Source organism: Vidua chalybeata, chromosome Z, assembly GCF_026979565.1.
Source record: "Vidua chalybeata isolate OUT-0048 chromosome Z, bVidCha1 merged haplotype, whole genome shotgun sequence".
In the NCBI taxonomy this organism is placed as follows: domain Eukaryota; kingdom Metazoa; phylum Chordata; class Aves; order Passeriformes; family Viduidae; genus Vidua; species Vidua chalybeata.
The window spans coordinates 74,982,355-74,999,343 of NC_071570.1; the positions used below are offsets into that span (position 1 = coordinate 74,982,355).

At 41.1% G+C, this 16,989-nt stretch overlaps 1 protein-coding gene across 2 annotated transcripts in view; it reads right to left on the reverse strand.

Moving 5' to 3' along the window:
• ATG10 (autophagy related 10) overlaps window positions 1-16,989 on the reverse strand; it is a 59,786-nt gene that overhangs the window by 15,772 nt on the left and 27,025 nt on the right. For both annotated transcript variants that reach the window (XM_053932156.1, XM_053932155.1), the window contains exon 4: window positions 6,050-6,176. In XM_053932156.1, the coding sequence (XP_053788131.1) occupies window positions 6,050-6,176 (127 nt within the window). The remainder of the gene's footprint in view (window positions 1-6,049; window positions 6,177-16,989) is intronic.

Sequence of the window (16,989 nt, forward strand, 5' to 3'; positions counted from 1 at the left end):
ATTCTAGAATCATGCCAAGATATTAGTGTCAACCACTTAGAAAATAAGCATGTCTATTTTTAATGAATATTTGTTTATGGCAGAGTATTTTGATAGACTTTCAATAAGTAGCTTCATCTTGGCATTTATCAGGTGTCAGAAACCATCAACCTCTGATAATCAGTTTTATTGTACTGACATTTGTATGTCTGCAAAATGAAAAAGATTTATTCACACAATTAATGTCTGAATGCCATGTTTAGACACAAGTTCAAACCAGCTGCATACAGCCTCTGTTTTATTTTCTGCATATATTTATTAAAAACCCATGAAGTTCTGAACTTATATAAGCACGATATAGCAGAATCATGGGGCAAATAAAGTATCTGAGGGGGTAACAGCATATTAATCAGCTTTTCCATGCTATCCTCGTGAAGGTAAGACTTGTCAGACCATCATATCCACTGTCTTGTGATGACAGATACCACAGCTGTGCTGGGGACATTCTAACATTCACAAAGAAATTTGCTACAACAGCATAAATTTATTTTAGAAGGATGTATTTACACTCAGATCACCTGTGTGCAGGTGATACGAAATGCCATGCATACCTGCAATTTTGTTCTCAGCAGAGAAAGGCCAAGTGTAAAATCTACAATAACACATGTTCTAGTGCAACATCTGATTTGCCAGTCTAGACTGTGCTCTGTACACCTTTCTCTGAGAGTTTTTGTAACAACACTGAGCAGATTCACATACACATGCAATGGATTACTCTGACTCTGTTGATCCCATTTTTAGAAATGATCAGAAGTAACTGAAATATTAACCATGTTATAGTTAAAAACAAGTTTTGTCTTTACCACATGGCGAGTTCATTGTGTTCACGAGCTCCCAGACTTGCTCTAAACACAGATCTGTGTTCTTTGGGCTCTCTTACCCCCTTCTTCCAGCACTCTCACGTGTTTAGCAGCCCTGTTGCACATTCTTACAACCCACCGAGACCTCAAACATCCAGCTGCTGTGACAGAGCAGTCAGTAATTGCTGCTGCTGGCAACAAGGGCCCACTGAGGCACCTGCTGAGCCAAGCAGCCTCTTGCCTTTGTGCCTCTTTTTTTCCCTGGGATGGAGCTGAACTGGGAAGTTCAGCCGGAACCTGAAGGAAACGGCAGCTCCAAGCCAAGAGAAGGGGCCTGAGAGGAAGGTGAAGGCTCCAGATTCACCCATCCATGCATTTATCTAGTCACCATCCACCCACAAGGACACAGCTTGCTCTGTGTCCCAGGGCTTATCCCAAGTTCAGCTGGGATAGTTTTATTATTCACACTGTTCAGACTACAACAAACTTTCCTGAGAAAAGCTTCTTGACAGCCCAGCTGGGGTTAACTCGGTCATGTCAACACAGACAAGAAATAGTTAGAAGGCAGAATACTGAGTGCCCTCTCACAGCAGCAAGGTGAGGCTGTCAGGCCACACAGGAGCTGCAGTTCTCGGCTGGACCTTAATTTCTGCAAAGAGCAGAAATTCTTTAGGCAGACAAAATTCCGTATTTATTGTCAGAGAAAATTTTCGGGCTTCCCAAGTAGCTGTATTCTATTTTCTTCATGTGTAGTGAGGGCTTTTAGTAATTTCAGAGATCCCCAATTAAAAGTTTTTAACTCAGCTTTTAATTAAGCTTTTAATTTCTAAAATTTTCAGTGAAAGGTTATTTGACGCTTTGAGTGAAACTGTGCACAAATTGTTTTGAGGCTTCATTCTGATGCATTTTATAAAGACACAATATTAAGAAACCACTACCAAATGAGGAAAAAAAACCTCATACAGCTTAAGAGAATATATGGTCACAGAAATTATTCAATTTCAGTTATGTCCAAAGGCACAATAAAACCAGTTCTTACAGAATATGGTCTTTAGAGCAGCTGTGTTTCTGAGAAAGGACACGGTGGGTTACATGTTTTTGAGCTCAGGAAGTAAATCTGTATTCTGGAAAGCACTTCAGTCAGGCCCAGTGTGGTTGTGAATACAGAAAGTCATGCCTTCAGGGTTGGAGGAAGTTGCCCTATCTCAGAAGCTCCCTCTCTCTAACCACTGATTAGCATGGTTTTTATTGGCAGGGATTTAGCTGCCACTGAGCTGAGAGAGTATTTTGAGCAGGTCAGACTGAAAACCTCATTCCTTTTCTCTTCTCTAGAGGAGTGAGGGTGCAGTCCTTGTTGACTCCCATTAGTCCTGCTCATTCTTTTCAGTGTTTAGCCATCTCTCCTGCTGCTTCCTCTGCCTTTGCAGGAAAAAGGAGAAGTGTGAGACGAGCCATTATTTTCTCTACACACAGGGCGATTCCTGAATGCTGCCTGTGCTCACCTGTGCTGCTGATACCTCACTGTGGGTTCTTTAATGTATGGCAAGATGGTTCTGAATTCCTGGCTTCAGATGGGGATGGTTCAGGAAAAGACTGAAGCTCCTTGACATCTTAAAGAGTAGGAAAAGAGGAAAATACTCTGCTGATTAAAGAAAGCTTACTGGACCTAGCTCAGCCCATCTGGCTGATGCCAGCATTGAAGGGGAAGGATAATTGCCTATACCATCTGTCTCCAAGAGGGCTAATTGCTGACATCAGATATCAGCAGGGGTTCATGCATTTCTTCAACTACCTATTTGGTAGTCTCAGAAGCCAGGGGAAGAAAGAAGGGCTCCCTTTCTGGACGGTATGGCAGGCACAGGGTTGATTTTGGAGAAATCAGCCTCTGCCCTGAGCTCCTGACACTTGACTGTGACTTCAGCAGGTCTGAAATTAGGAATAAATGCCACGTGGCAAGGATCATGAGGCAGTGAAAAATGTTTCTTATGTATATACAAACTGCCTAAAAATATCTTCTTGTACCCTATAATGTTCCCAAACACCTTTCCAGACAGTCTCATCACGCTTAATCACTATTTTCAACTGAAGTATTTGTCCTTGCATAGAACAAGATCTTCCCTGTAAATCCATCCCCTGAGACTACAAAGAAGTTTAGATGCCTCTCAAAATGTTTTAGTTCTGTTGCAATCAAAATTTCAAACCTTACCTTACACCACCTTACGTAGCAAACTTCATCTCACAAACAACAAAAAAATGGTCTAAAGACGAGTTCAAGAAAGTTATTTAATCCAATTTAGACAGCAAGGGCAAGGATTCAATGCAACTTCTTCCCTTCTGCAGAAGAAGTGATCTGTAATGCTTGAATTACAGATCTTCTAGCAGAGAGGAGTGAAAACTGGATGTTTTCACTGGCACAAGCTCCTGAGGATGACAACCAAGCTGGAGATCACAGGAAAATCCTCCCAGCAACTCCACAGGGAGCCTTTTTCCTAGGAAGGGCTGAGAGACCAAGTAAATGGAAGCTGCACTCACATGCAGCGGGAGAAAGGCAGGATTTCATTAATTTCAACATTCTAGAGAAGTTTGTAAAGCGTCTGTTGGAGTGCAGATCTGGACAGGCTGGCATCAGCTGCTGTGATACAAAGGGAGGAAGGTGAATGCTGCAGAAGCCCTCGGCCGGGCTGAACAGAAGAATCATTGTTCCCCAGGTGTGACGGGCACTGCAGACACTGCCAGGGAGGAAGCAGAGCTCGGAATTCCAGCTCTGTGCCCCGTGCTGGGGAAGGCAAGACGGGGCAGGGCTGTGGAACCACTGGAAGGATTACAGCTCACCTCCACCTCCCAAAGCCAGCTCTAATTTAGCATGGGGATCAGTATGGGCAGGATCCCAGGGGAACCAGGAACAGCTCACAGGAGACGTGTGAGGAACCTCTCCTGCTGCCGAGTCTACAAATAATGGTAAGAATTCAGACTGGGAAACTGAGGTAGGTCTTGGGGAGATTGTTCCTTGATTCATGCAGGTGAGCAATGCAGTCAGCATTGCTGACTGTGTGACAAAGAAAGTGAGAAGCCCATTACATGGACTATTACCTCAAAAGAAAAAAAAAAAACTCAGGGCATTTCCCAGAGTTTTCCTCACAGCAGGTTTAGGACAAGACAAAGGATATCAGTATCTCAAGTGATTGTGAGCACGTGCCAACCGTACATTTCTAAAAATCCCACTTTGGGACCTTCAGACCGCACAGCACAGGCAGACCCACAACGTGCAGGGAAGACAGAATTCTTCATTTTCAAAAGTAAGCTGCCCATAATTAAAATCAGAGAATACCAGCTGGTAACACTGTAGGAAACACACTTACTGCCAGCATTTAGTATCCTGCTCCCTTCAAGAGTCAGATATTGTTATAATTTAAAAGAGAATGTAAAGTGCTGAAGAGAACCCAGGTGACCTTCGGAAGCATCTAAAAAAAGCCCTTGTTTTCCATTGTGAAAGGTTCCCAAGAAGTGTTTTAAAGGGTAATTGTACTTGCAGGAGCAATTACAGTTCTGTACTGCAAGGGGAGCTGTTGGCACATAATACCATGATTGTGCATTAGATCATCCACTGGCTCCTGTAATATCCACTTCCAGCTATAAGGAGTCATGTTTCAACACCTCCGATTCCCTGGTGCTGACAAGCTAAACAACTTGTTTTGTCTCTGTGAGCTCTTCTCTGGTGATTAACTGCTTATGGTGAATACTAATTATATGGAAGTACAGTACAGTAGAGATACTGTCCTACTTCCTCTACCTGCACCATTCTCTGTCCTCTTCTGTAGAGACACTGCACTATAAATTCAGCAAAAATCAAGAAGATGACATTTTTCAGGACCACAAATAGGCTAACCCGTCTCTCACAGCAAAACTACCTTCATGTTCCTGTCTGCACAATAAGTTCAAAGGCAAAACACTGCACGTTTGTAAATGCCTGTAATAATGCTGGAAATAAATTTGCAACAGGATGTGTGCAAATGAGTTTTGGTGGTGGTAAAGGCAGAGCAACGTCCCCAGTTCCCCACGTCCCACTCTGAAAATTTACCCCAAATTATCCATTCCTGAAACTGCACCTCAGACTAAAATCTTTCCACCAGGGAGCCTACGAGAATTTGTTCTTCAATTTTGAATCTGAAGTGCTTTTTGAAACGCTAACACTGCAAAATTAGAAACCATTAAACAATATAAGGCAGAGAGTGATTAAATCTACCAAACACATTCAAAGCAGCTTAAGCTACTTTTTAATTAAAAAGGAAAAGATATCACTGGCAACATTCAGACATCTTTATCTAGATAAAGTTAAGATATTATTCAAAACACAGAAGATGCTGATCATGGGATCGTTTAGGTTGGAAAAGAGCTCTGAAATGATCTAGTCCAAGCCTTAACCCAACACAGCCATGCTCACCACTCAGCGTTGTCCACAAGTGCCACAAGCTGGTCCTGCTGGCCACACCACTGCAGGCACAAGCCAGGTGCCACTGGAGCACAGGTACACAGGCTTGGGGCAGCGAGGAATGAGCACAGCCAGTGCTGCAGTGTGATCACTCCGTGCCTGCTGATTAAATGAGTGACACCAACAGTGGCCTCCCTGGGAGGCTGAGTGTTCCTCCTTCCTCCCCTGACAGGATGGGGGCTGAAATCACAGTGGTTACAGCCACAGAGCAGTGGGTAGCAAGATGTACATACCAGGGAGGAGACAGGATCAGATTGTTTCAAGAGCCAGCTTCAATACAAAAAAAAAAGTCAATATTCTATCGGTATTACTTTATTTTCCCTTAAGCAGCAAATTTAAACAGAAAACAGCATACACTTTAAAAGACACGTTTAGACCCCAGCCTTGTGGCTCAAACTGTGGCTCAAGCACTGTGGTTATGTCCACTGATTGCCCAGCCCAGTTTAAACCTGCAACACTAGTCATTTCAAGAAAAGAACGAGAAAAATGACCAGCAGTTTCAGTCAACCACAGGCAAGATGCCAGGAGCCAAAGATCAGCCTCCCTCAGGCTGAGATGATATCATCTCCTCCACAGTCCTGGAGCTCTGAGTCCAGAGCATTGAAAAATTCTCTGGTGAGCAGCCTCACCTCTTAGTTGCTTATTACATCTCTTCCTCAACTTAACACAAAATTTTCAACATCTACTGCGCCCAGCAGACAAGAGTCTATGCTGGCCTTACCCAAAAAGCAGGCTCTGAAATACAGCACGGGCACTTGGTAGCTGCTGGAGTAGAGGACGTGGTACTCATAGCGAACCACTTCTTCTGTGCTGCAAGCCCCAGCGGCCTGAGGGTCATCCGAGGGCTCCTGAAACGACACAGGTGGCCACCAGCAACACGTCAACGTTCGTACCCAGGGAAATTGCCACGAACTCAAGTGAACGCGCAGGAGAGAAATAATGGCAACCACCCCTTTTTCGCAGCACTACCCGTGCAAACTCCCAAGGGAATTTTTTCAGTGCTAGCAAGAAAATCAGGGGAGTCTGAAAGCTACAAGGACATCTTACAGACTTCCTTCCACAAACTGTGAACTATTTGCAAGCCTTTCCAGAACTGAGATCTTTCCAAGCTGCACCAAGGCTCTCTCTAAAATCTTCATGGCACAGTAACTGGCACAATAAGGGGACTACAGCTGTACCTGTCCTCATTACATTCAGTATAGACCATTTTAGAAGTGTATCCTTAAATAATCCAGTTTTGCTTGCCAAAAGACAAATCAAATGTATCCACCAAAAATCCTCTGATCTACTTTCTTTAAAGGCTCTTTGCCAGGAGTTGCTTTTGTTAATAATATAAAATACATCGTGTAATGTAATTATAATAACATAAAATGTAATAATAAAACTGAGAAGGTTTTTTTTTTTTCCTATTAGTGTATATTCCAGGTGTAAAGTACTAAAGTTTATGGTAGATTTGAAACAAATCAAAATAGATGAAACTAATTGCATTGAGATATACCACAGCTGCAGCACGAATTTCACAACATTTCAAATTAATATTCCAACAGTGCTAAGCATGCAGTTGTTTGGACTTTTCTAAAAGCTGTCATAACTCAGTGTCTCTGAAAATGGAACCATTAAATTAATAATGCCATTAAGATTAAACATAAGAACAAACTTTCCAAGAAGACACTCTGGGTGTGGACTTGTTCAGTGCTCAAACCCCCAAATTTACATGCATGAACTAAGCAACCATAATGCCCCACAGGTTGGGTGTGCATTTCATGACTTGGCTATTGCCAAGCAACCCTGAATATTGACTTATGGTATCTGTCCAAGCAAAACAGAGAAAGACTGAGCAGAAAAGAAAAACCAGCATCCTCTGAACACAATGTTCATACAACACACCAGAAATTTAAAGCTATTTTGCATTTTTATCTCACATCCTTAGTCAAGTCAGCAATGGATGAATGGATATGTGCAAAAATATAAAAACTGATAAACTTTAACAGTAATGACCCCCAAGATATTTTCAGGTTTTTTTTCCCTGATGTGACTTTCCCCAGATTTAGTGTATTAGGCACCCAGATGCTGCTGAGGCAGAGGGACAGAAGTCCACAAATGAAAGCCCAGACCTTGGGAAGCTGCAGACCAAGGAGCTGCCCATGAATTTTCTGGACACGAAGTGAGAGGATCACAGATGGCCACGGAGCAGAGGTTTCCTGGTAAATCCCAGATGTCTGCAGGAAAATGGTTGATTTTTGCTTATGGGGAAACAACTGCCTAAAGCACTGAATGGGAATGTTTGAAAACATGCTGTCTGGGTTAACCTAGTTTTAAAAACTGTATGTGAAGAGATCCTACGGTCAACACTGCCAGAAGGACAGTGTTGATTGCTGTTCCTGATGTCACAGGCCAGATAAAGACAGGTGTGATATGCCCAGTTCCCACATACATGAGTGACAGACCAAGAAGGGACATTCTTTTCCTCCCCACACAGATCATTAGTGGTTATATGTAAAATACAGCTTTAAAAAAAAAAAAAAGAAATAAGAAAAAAAAAAATTATTCTCTATATAACACTGAACCTTCTTTAAAATTGATTAATGCTTCGGTAAGAATAGCAAAAGAGACCATCAGCAGCCTGTGGGAAAGGAAAACAACAAAAACCAAACCCAGCTACAGACTGGTTTTCATGTGTGTAGGGGTGGGGAAGAGAAAGAGTCTGTGCTCAGAACTGAGCCTACATGGTGCTTCTCAGGCATTAATGTTTCATCAGATACCACGGCCTTGCCTCCTGCTTAGTCACCAGCTTACCCTGCCCTAAAAGATACTTCTGGAAACGGCAAGACTACCTGTTTCTGTGTTAAATACCACTGTTCTAGAAAAAAAGACTGTCTGCATAAACTGCGCTCTCTACATAATGGTAAAATGACTAATTTGTGACTATTTTAGATCTGCGCACAAAGGCAAGCAGCTGAATCCTTCTCAGGGCTACTCTAATCCCCCTTCCTCTCAGGAAACAGCAATTTCACATTTTCTGATTTAAAAAGACACATCATTGATGTGCAATCGTGCTCTTTACAGTCTCTGCAAGTACGGCCCACAGTATTTTTGCAGGGAAAGTACATTTTGTAGCCTACAAGTTTTGATGGTATCTCTGTAGCTGATGAGATGAACTTTGCTGATGAGATGAATAAAATGAGTACAGTCATTTTAGGTGATCTTTGAAACATCTAAAAATCTACAAATGGGTCACTAGAACCAAGGAGCCTCAGACAGTTCTGCATCAGCCCAGAAGACCTCATTTTCACTCTTTAACCAGTACTGAAAAATATATATATTTATAATATTTATATAAATATAAAACACAGGTGTAACTTATTTTAAAAAAGCAAAACTGACACTTTATTTTTACATATGTCATGATAGCCTATTTTAACTCTTTCTCTAGTTCCCTTTTCCTATTTTCCTATTTTCTATTTTCATCTTTTTGAGCTAATGCTGAATTTTAGTTACTGTACTAGACAACACTGAAATCAAATTTAAATTTGGATGGCTTTGTAACTGCTGCAAAACATTAACGTGTACAGACACCACAAAAAAAAAAAAAAAAAAAGCACAAAACACAAACATCAGCCTTAAAAAATCTGATATACAACACTAACCAAAAAAGGCATTTTAACCAAACTGCAATCATTAAAAATGATACGAAGAAACTTGTTTCTCAATGTTTTTGTTTCTGATTTTCAAATCTACTTGCACGCCTGCCATGCTTCAAGTTAAAACTGTGAATCCAGGACTGGCTGGTTGTTTCCTAAACAAATTGGGAAGCTGTCATCAGGAAGCATCTGCTCCTCTATTGCTCTCAGGTAAAATCACTCCTGTGCTATCATAATGGACTATTGAGCAGATGTTTAAAAGTAATGTATGTATTAGAAAGAAGATAAGCAGCAACTACCTAATTAATTACATTAGTTCCATCATAAATGAATTACCACTGATTTTAATTGATATAAAATTGTCCTCAACCTTTAAGTATCCCCAAAACAAATTAAGTTGATTTGTTCCTTTTAAAATGCTAAATTATTTAAATCAATAGGTAAGAAACATTGCCAGGCATCATTCTGAAGGCAGAATAACATATTTGTACTATTTCTATTCCTCTTGATGAGGAAGGCAAGTTTAAAACCTGTGGCAACAAGTTAATTTGACAGCAGGAGAGAGGAAATTGTGGTTTTGGGTAGTTTGGTGGCAGCAGGGCAGCAGGGAGGTGTGGGTTAAGGTACCTTTGGAGGGAGACCATGAAGGAAAGGCAAGGCAGACAGGGTAAACTGGGAAGGTGACAGAATCACCTCAAAAAAAAAATGGGTTTCCCTACTGACACTAAATATTTTCCTATCTCCACCTCACCTGCAGAGGCCCAGTGAGACAGACTTTCTTGCTCAGCCTAAATCCCCTTAGAAATGAAGAAGCAGGCCCCCTTTTGGGGGAAAAGGTAAGAGAAGTGGTGCAAACAAACATTCGTCCTGTATGTCCAGATGCTGTTGCCCTTCTCCCAGTTCCCATGTTCCACATCTCCTTTCCTGCTGCCTTGTCCAGGCTCCTGGGAGATGCTCCTGCAGGAACACAGCAGGACTGGGAAGAGGTGACACAGGCAGAGGTACTGGTAATGCTGCTTTGAGTGTGAGGAGGGGAAAAAGGAGATGCAACCCAGATTAGTAAGCAATTTTGCCTTCACTGCTTGGAATACATTTACATCTAATTTCATTTCAGCCTCTAAAGTTGAAAACGTATCACTCTTCCTCTCTCTTCAGAGGTGCAGAGCCACCACCGAAACACAAGAACTTTCAGGAGAAGCTCTTCCAATACCTTTCCCCTGGCAAACAGGGAGATTTGAGCACAGAAACTGAATGGTAGGACAGTGTTCATCAGGGAGACTTAAAGCAGGCTGATGAGCAGGGTGTGGCCATGCAGTGAGATCGTATCTCCGTTCCCCTCTTGGCTGTTCTCCCAAGCATCCAAACTTCCAGATCCAGTTCTTGCTGCAGCCCCCTGCGGGTCCAGTCTCTGCAGGACATTTTCCTGCAGGTTTTGGTCCCTCCTGTGCAGGATCTCAGCTCATCCCCCAGCCTGGAACAGCCCTGAGACCTGTTTGTCACAGGTCACAGCGGTCAGCGAGGTGACCCTGCCCGGGGAGGGGGACACTGAGTGCATTTACTGATTGTCACTGGTTTTCATCACTACTAAATGTAGACACTGTGCCCAAATTTACGGGCTCTAATCAAAAGCAGCCCACTCTACCACAGCCTGTATAAATGCAGACATCTCCCTGAAGAATTTCAGTGTAATATGGATGTTGTATAAAACGCTTTACCACCAATTGCATCATTTTTATGTACATTGATAAACTGCTCTCTTAAGTGAAGAACACATGTGGGATCCAACCACCTCCAGGTGCTTTCTAGTGCTGATATCACTAGTGACAGAAGAGGGAAACACAAGGATAACAAAAGTGGTCTGAAGCATAACGAAGTTATCTTATGGATTTATTTTCTGTGTGCAGCTACAAAATCCTCCCCACTGTCTTGGACTTCTTACAGTTTAGTCATCCAAGTGAAGGACCTGGTTAAATACTCAATAACAGAGAAGGAAAGTGGCTCTTAAATCATTTGGTGATGCATGGAATACTGTGTGCAAGGAGCTTTCTTTTGCAAGGAGCAGCTGCCCTGAAAAGCCACTATGTCACCAATGGAGTCAAGGTAAACAGGTAGTGGATCTCTGAAACATCTCATTTTCCAAAAGGAAATCTTCTGACTGAACTCAGCACCCTGGCCATGACACTATCAAAGCACCCAGTCCTTTTCAAAGTATTTCCCCCAAAAAGCTCCCCCCTGCCCCCAACCCTTCTGTTATTCACGGCATACCAAAACACCAAAACCAAGACTTCCACCCCAAAAAGACATGGCACATAAAACTGCAGTAGTTCCTCATGCATGAACCATCATTTCTAACAGCTGGAAATTAGATTTGTCTTTTGATTGCTTCAAAACCACTATCGCAAGTGAAAGCAAAGCCTTTTCAAGCAAAAGAAGCAATGGACCGTGAAAACAGAACAGTTATGAATTTTGTCTTCATATAAAGGTGGGGAGTTGTTACAAAATCACTCCACATTCTTCCTGAGTTGTCACATATAAAATGCAGAATTTGGTGGCTTTTCTCCTCCCACAGAAGAAACATTTTCTCTTGTTTTAAAGTAGAGAGTACAAGGGCTGGAACAGGGCTGGAACAGAAAAGCATGGTGTGTCAGGAAACCTCTTCTGGTGGGAATGACAGGAAATCTGGGAAATGAGGCAAAGAAATCCAAGGAGACAGAGGGACACAGCTCATCTGCTGAGGGAAGATGGACCATCCCAAAGGACCTACAACTGCTGAAAGGAAGGTCTCCCTGAAGCTACAGACACAGACCTTACAGAGGATCGGAGCAGCCCCACCTGCCAATGTTCTGTGCCAATGTTATTCCTCAGACTGAGGAATTCACAGCAGTTTTCTTTCCATGGAAGTATGGTGGGATAAGGAGCAGTCGGAGATGGTGGTGCCCGTACCCACTCATTTTTGCCACCTGCCTTCCAGCAACAACCACAGCATCCCAGGATCACTGAGGCTGGAAAATCCCTCTCAGACACTGAGCCCCAGCTGTGCCCCCATCCCCACCTTGTCCCCAGCCCAGAGCTCCGAGTGCCACCTCCAGGAATTCCTGGGACACCCCCAGGGACGGGCACTCCAACCCTCCCTGGGCACTTCCAAGGCCTGAGCCCCCTTTCCATGGGGAAATTCCTGCTGCTGCCCACCCTGAGCCTGCCCTGGCCCAGCCTGAGGCCGTTCCCTCTCCTCCTGTCCCTGTTCCCTGGAGCAGAGCCCGACCCCCCCGGCTGTCCCCTCCTGGCAGGAGCTGTGCAGAGCCACAGGGTCCCCCCTGAGCCTCCTTTTGAGGATTTTCCCATAATTTTTGTCATTATCTTCCATTTGCACAAATTGGAGAAAGCTACTACTTTGAGGTTAAGTACTATTCCACAAGATTATTGCTTCTTTGGAACTGAAGTGCTTCCAGGACTGGGCTCTGTGCTTTACAACAGGCAAAAAAAAAAAAGAAAAAAGAAAGCTAAACTAGAAGACAACAGTAGCAGTTCAGCTGTATTTTAGGTCAGCTTTATTTTTTTAGAACAAGGATTATTATTTCTGCTTTGTGAATCACAGCAGCAACCCAGTTTTGGCCACGTTTAATTCAACAGGGAGACTGACAGCAAATGCCTACAAACCTTTACTTTTTAGAAGACAAACTCAAATCCTCATTAATTTCTCAGATGGGAAACTGTATGAAAACGATGCCAAGACTGACAGACAGTGTTTAACAGTAATTCTGGTGGAAAAGTTACAGACAGAAATGCTCAAATTATCACAAAATCTGGCGCTGTGAAAACAAGACATTTGAAATTAAGGGTTGCAATTAGAAGTGGCTGCAGTGGTGCCCACCCAGGACACTCCAAGGGAACAGCTGTGACACCAGGACAGTGACTTAACTGCAAGAAACAGAACAGCTGGATGCTCACCACTTGAAAAAGGAAATGGTATCTGATTAAGTTAATATCTGACAAAATGATACATCTTGAGAGTTACTTGAGATGCTAACCTATGCTTGGCCATAGACTGTATTAGATAAGCACAACCATTAGAAACAATAATCATAAACAACGTGGCTTAATTACAGCTGGCTTATTTGGATGTGAAAGATCCAATCCTATTACCTATATGTTAGGGCTAAAGCACATGTGTTATTCTCTTATTAAGAAAACACGAAGATGATGCTAAATTATAATGATCTATTTCCCATTTAAAATAGTCTGAATTCAAAAATTTTCGCTATTACTAAAAATAATTACAAAATTACTCAAAATAGTTGTGAAGTTACTCCTAAAATCTCTAAAAGAAAACCTGAATTTGTTCCTACACTGAGACAAAAAAATGATAGCACATTAGGATCCATTGACTGCTTGCATTTGGAAATACCCAAGTATAAAAACTACATTTTTAAATGGAACAGGGGCAGACCCTACCAAGTCAAGTATGTTCAGCTTTTTGCCCACTCTGAAAAGATGTTTATTATATTCATAAATTATACAATACAGATGTATTTACCTTCAACTCTGTAATCACTTCCACAAAGAAAATACAAACTTCTGAACTCAGACTGGGGCAGGTCAAAGGCCCTTAAGTTCATTTTCAAACAAAATACTCTGTAAGAATACTCCAAATAGTAACAAACACGAAGTTATCAAATGTCATTGATCACAAACACACCAAATGTATATTGGAGACATTCATAGTGGCTGGAGAGAAGTACTGAATTACTTCCTTGTTAGTCTGATCTCAAATGAAAACTGCCATGGAGTGTTACATGGTCTTTTCAATTTCCAGAAATGTGGTACATATAGATGCAATCTTAACCACTTCGAATTTGCTTTACAATTCTTTAAAGCCAAGTAGAAAATCTGCATGAATTATTGACAATGTTTTTTGTCTGGAATGACTCTTCTAACAGTCTCCATTCAAACTGTGTTTTCTTTGACAAGAAAGCCCAGTTCAGAATTAAGAATAACCAAGAATTTCCACTGCTGTATGTGGTGGGAAACATGGGGTCAAGAGCACCCACAAACACAGTGACCAGACACCACCACTGTGGCAGAAGGGTTAAAAACACCAAGAAATGGTACAGATGTTCAAAACTGCACTTGGCCAAGCTCATGGATTCTAACAAAAAAAAAAAAATCAGCTTAAAGGCTGAATTGTCAAATAAATTAATCTAATCTCAAAGAATTATTCTTGTAGTTCAATTCTCAGAACTAGGTGGAGGGACCTCAAGAAACTGTTCTGTAAAAAACTGTTCAATAACCATATCAAAATTTCCCTTCAAACTTTATAAATAATCTACATAAAATACTTCAAGCAATTAGCAAGTTGTTCCAAAAAATGTTCAAACTCATTATCCCACAGGACGGGAAACAAGAAGCAAGGAAAGAGCCACTAATTGTACACATGTGCAGAGAAAGAGCCAGAATGTGCCTCTGACTGTTGGGACACTTTATCTGCTCTCATTTCCCTCAAAAGCTGCTCTATAATTTATTCCTTCCATTTGATTAAGGTATCTCAGGGGTTATTCCATATATTTATCCCTGTTTGCAACTAACTGAAATCATAGCTAAGACAATGAAGTACAGACTTGGTTAAATTGCTCTTGCTTCTCAAAACTGAGATATTCCAAGTGTCCTGAAGGCATTCAATTCCAAAACAGGAAGCCAGAGAGGAGAGCACTCAGTAATTCTAATCATGTGCAGATCTCTTGGAAAGTATTTTCCTAAACATTTGCTGCAAGAACCTTTAATTGTACTGCGTGCTGCTGCTTGTACCCCAAACGGGGTCCCACAGCAAGATATTTACTACTTAAATTGTCTCTGGTAATGTAAAGGAATCAACTGGAGACAACCAGGACCATGCTTCCCTAAATATTAAACTTCAGCCAAGTGCAAAACCAGGGAATTTGGGGAAGAAAAAGCAATTAAAAATATGTTAATATATTTTTAATATCCCATCCCATGGCTTAATTCATAAGGCAGAGGCTACAAATTGTAGTGTTGCACCAAAATCAAAGACAAGTTAATTGATTTTTTTTTTTTCCTAACTTCAGTTTATAGGTTTCTGCAACTCAACTGCAATCCCTGAACGAGTAATTTTAGAAAAAAGGCTTGGTGTCCATATGATATTTCAAACAGTACTGCTGGAGTCCCTGTTCCATCATGTTTTAGGTAAAAGAAGAGTTTCTGACTTAATTGAGTCTGGAAGTAACACATGAGTGGATCAGGAATTAATGACTGCAAAAATCAGCTCCCAGGGTCTTTCATAAGCTGAATTCCAGAGGACTCCACCCAATTTACAGAAAAAAAAAAAGGCTAATGATGCACTTTTATACCAATTTGCTTGTTTTTACAAATGTCTACACACCCATGCACAGGGTGAGTGCAGGTTTGTGGAACTCTTTTTTACAGCAGACTTCTTTCCCAGAGGATTCTGCTTTGGATTTTGTAGAATCATGGAATCATTTAGGCTGCCAAAGACCTCTAAAACCATCAAGTCCAAATGCTGACAGGCACTCACACAAAACTGACCTCTCTCAATAAAAAGGCACCATGGCCACTCATATTTAAAGGATCCTGGCACGGTTAGTTTTAAATCAGGAAAAGTGTTGTGAGACATTTGCCTGTTACACCCAAACAGAGAATAAAAGCACAGATGAAGAAATACCAAAATATCAATAAAATATTTTTTTAATTTTTTTTTAAAAAAACCAAACAAACAAACAAAAAAAAAAAAACCCCACACAAAAACAAACAAACACAAACTGCAGGAAAATTATGTTTCCAGTGGTTTTGGATGCAATGTTGGTATTATTTCTTCACCTAAATTTCCTGAATTAACAAACAATAATATTTTTATGTGGATAACCAAAGTTCTAAGATGATTATAGGATAGCTGCTTACATAAAATAAATCTGACTCAAGGATTACAATTACGTACAAGTACAAACACATGAAGATAGGTGCATATATGATATTAAGTTTATTTGACTGCTGGGTCCTGCTTAATCTCAAAAATAACCAACTGCAAGACACCAAGTCAGGTGGGAATCTCATCTGCCATCAGACTGGTAGAGATTATTGAAATTTTAATGTCTTGAATGGAAAATCAAGAGCGTGCTCTGCTTTCTAGGAGCAGACAGGAATTTTACAAGTTCAGGAAGCAGAGGTCGGGATTTTATATCAGATCTTTGTATGGTGGACAGGGAAATGTGTTCTGGCCTGCCACGTCCAGGTGACCACAGAACCACAGAACGAGCATTTCATGGGTCCTCTTGAACTCAGCATCTGTTCAGAAACTGCCCGTGATAAGCCTTCTAAATCTATGTTTAGGTTTTTAAAAATATTTGAGAAATAAGGGAGAGCATGAGTTAAAGCAGAAAAATTTAAATGGAGAAGAACTGGAATTTGGAAGAAGCTTAAATTTATTTAAATCAGAGGCACAAAAACTTCCTAAAACTTACACCCTGAACTACTGAAAACAATATAAATGATAAAACTGCACATTTGAGTGAATAATCACCTCAGAAATTATACGAAGAGTCTGAAAAGAAAACCCCTACAGAGAACAAAAAAGAGGTATGGCAAGCATAAAAACCCAACTTCTTGAAGCCTAAGTTTAAAGAAGAAAGTAAGAACTGCCAAAATTCAAGTGGTACTTACAAATGGCAAAAAGGGATTAGAACAATTTCTGAAGGAAAGAATAATTCATCAAGCAGAGCTATGGAAATTGGATTAAAACTTAACACTGGTTTTTGTCAAAGAAAGAGCAAGCCAAAGGAACCTGATACCTTCCCCTGATAAGATAACTGAATTAGTGGACAAGGAAATGCAGGAGATGCAATCTGGCTGGATGCAGTAAAATATTTGATATCAGGCCAAATGGGAAGCAGTTCTTTAAAGCGGAGAAGATGGGGATTATATTCAAAATGTAATACACAAGAAAGTGGAAAAGGGGAGAGAATAACGTGAAAAGCTAAAAAGAGAATTATTG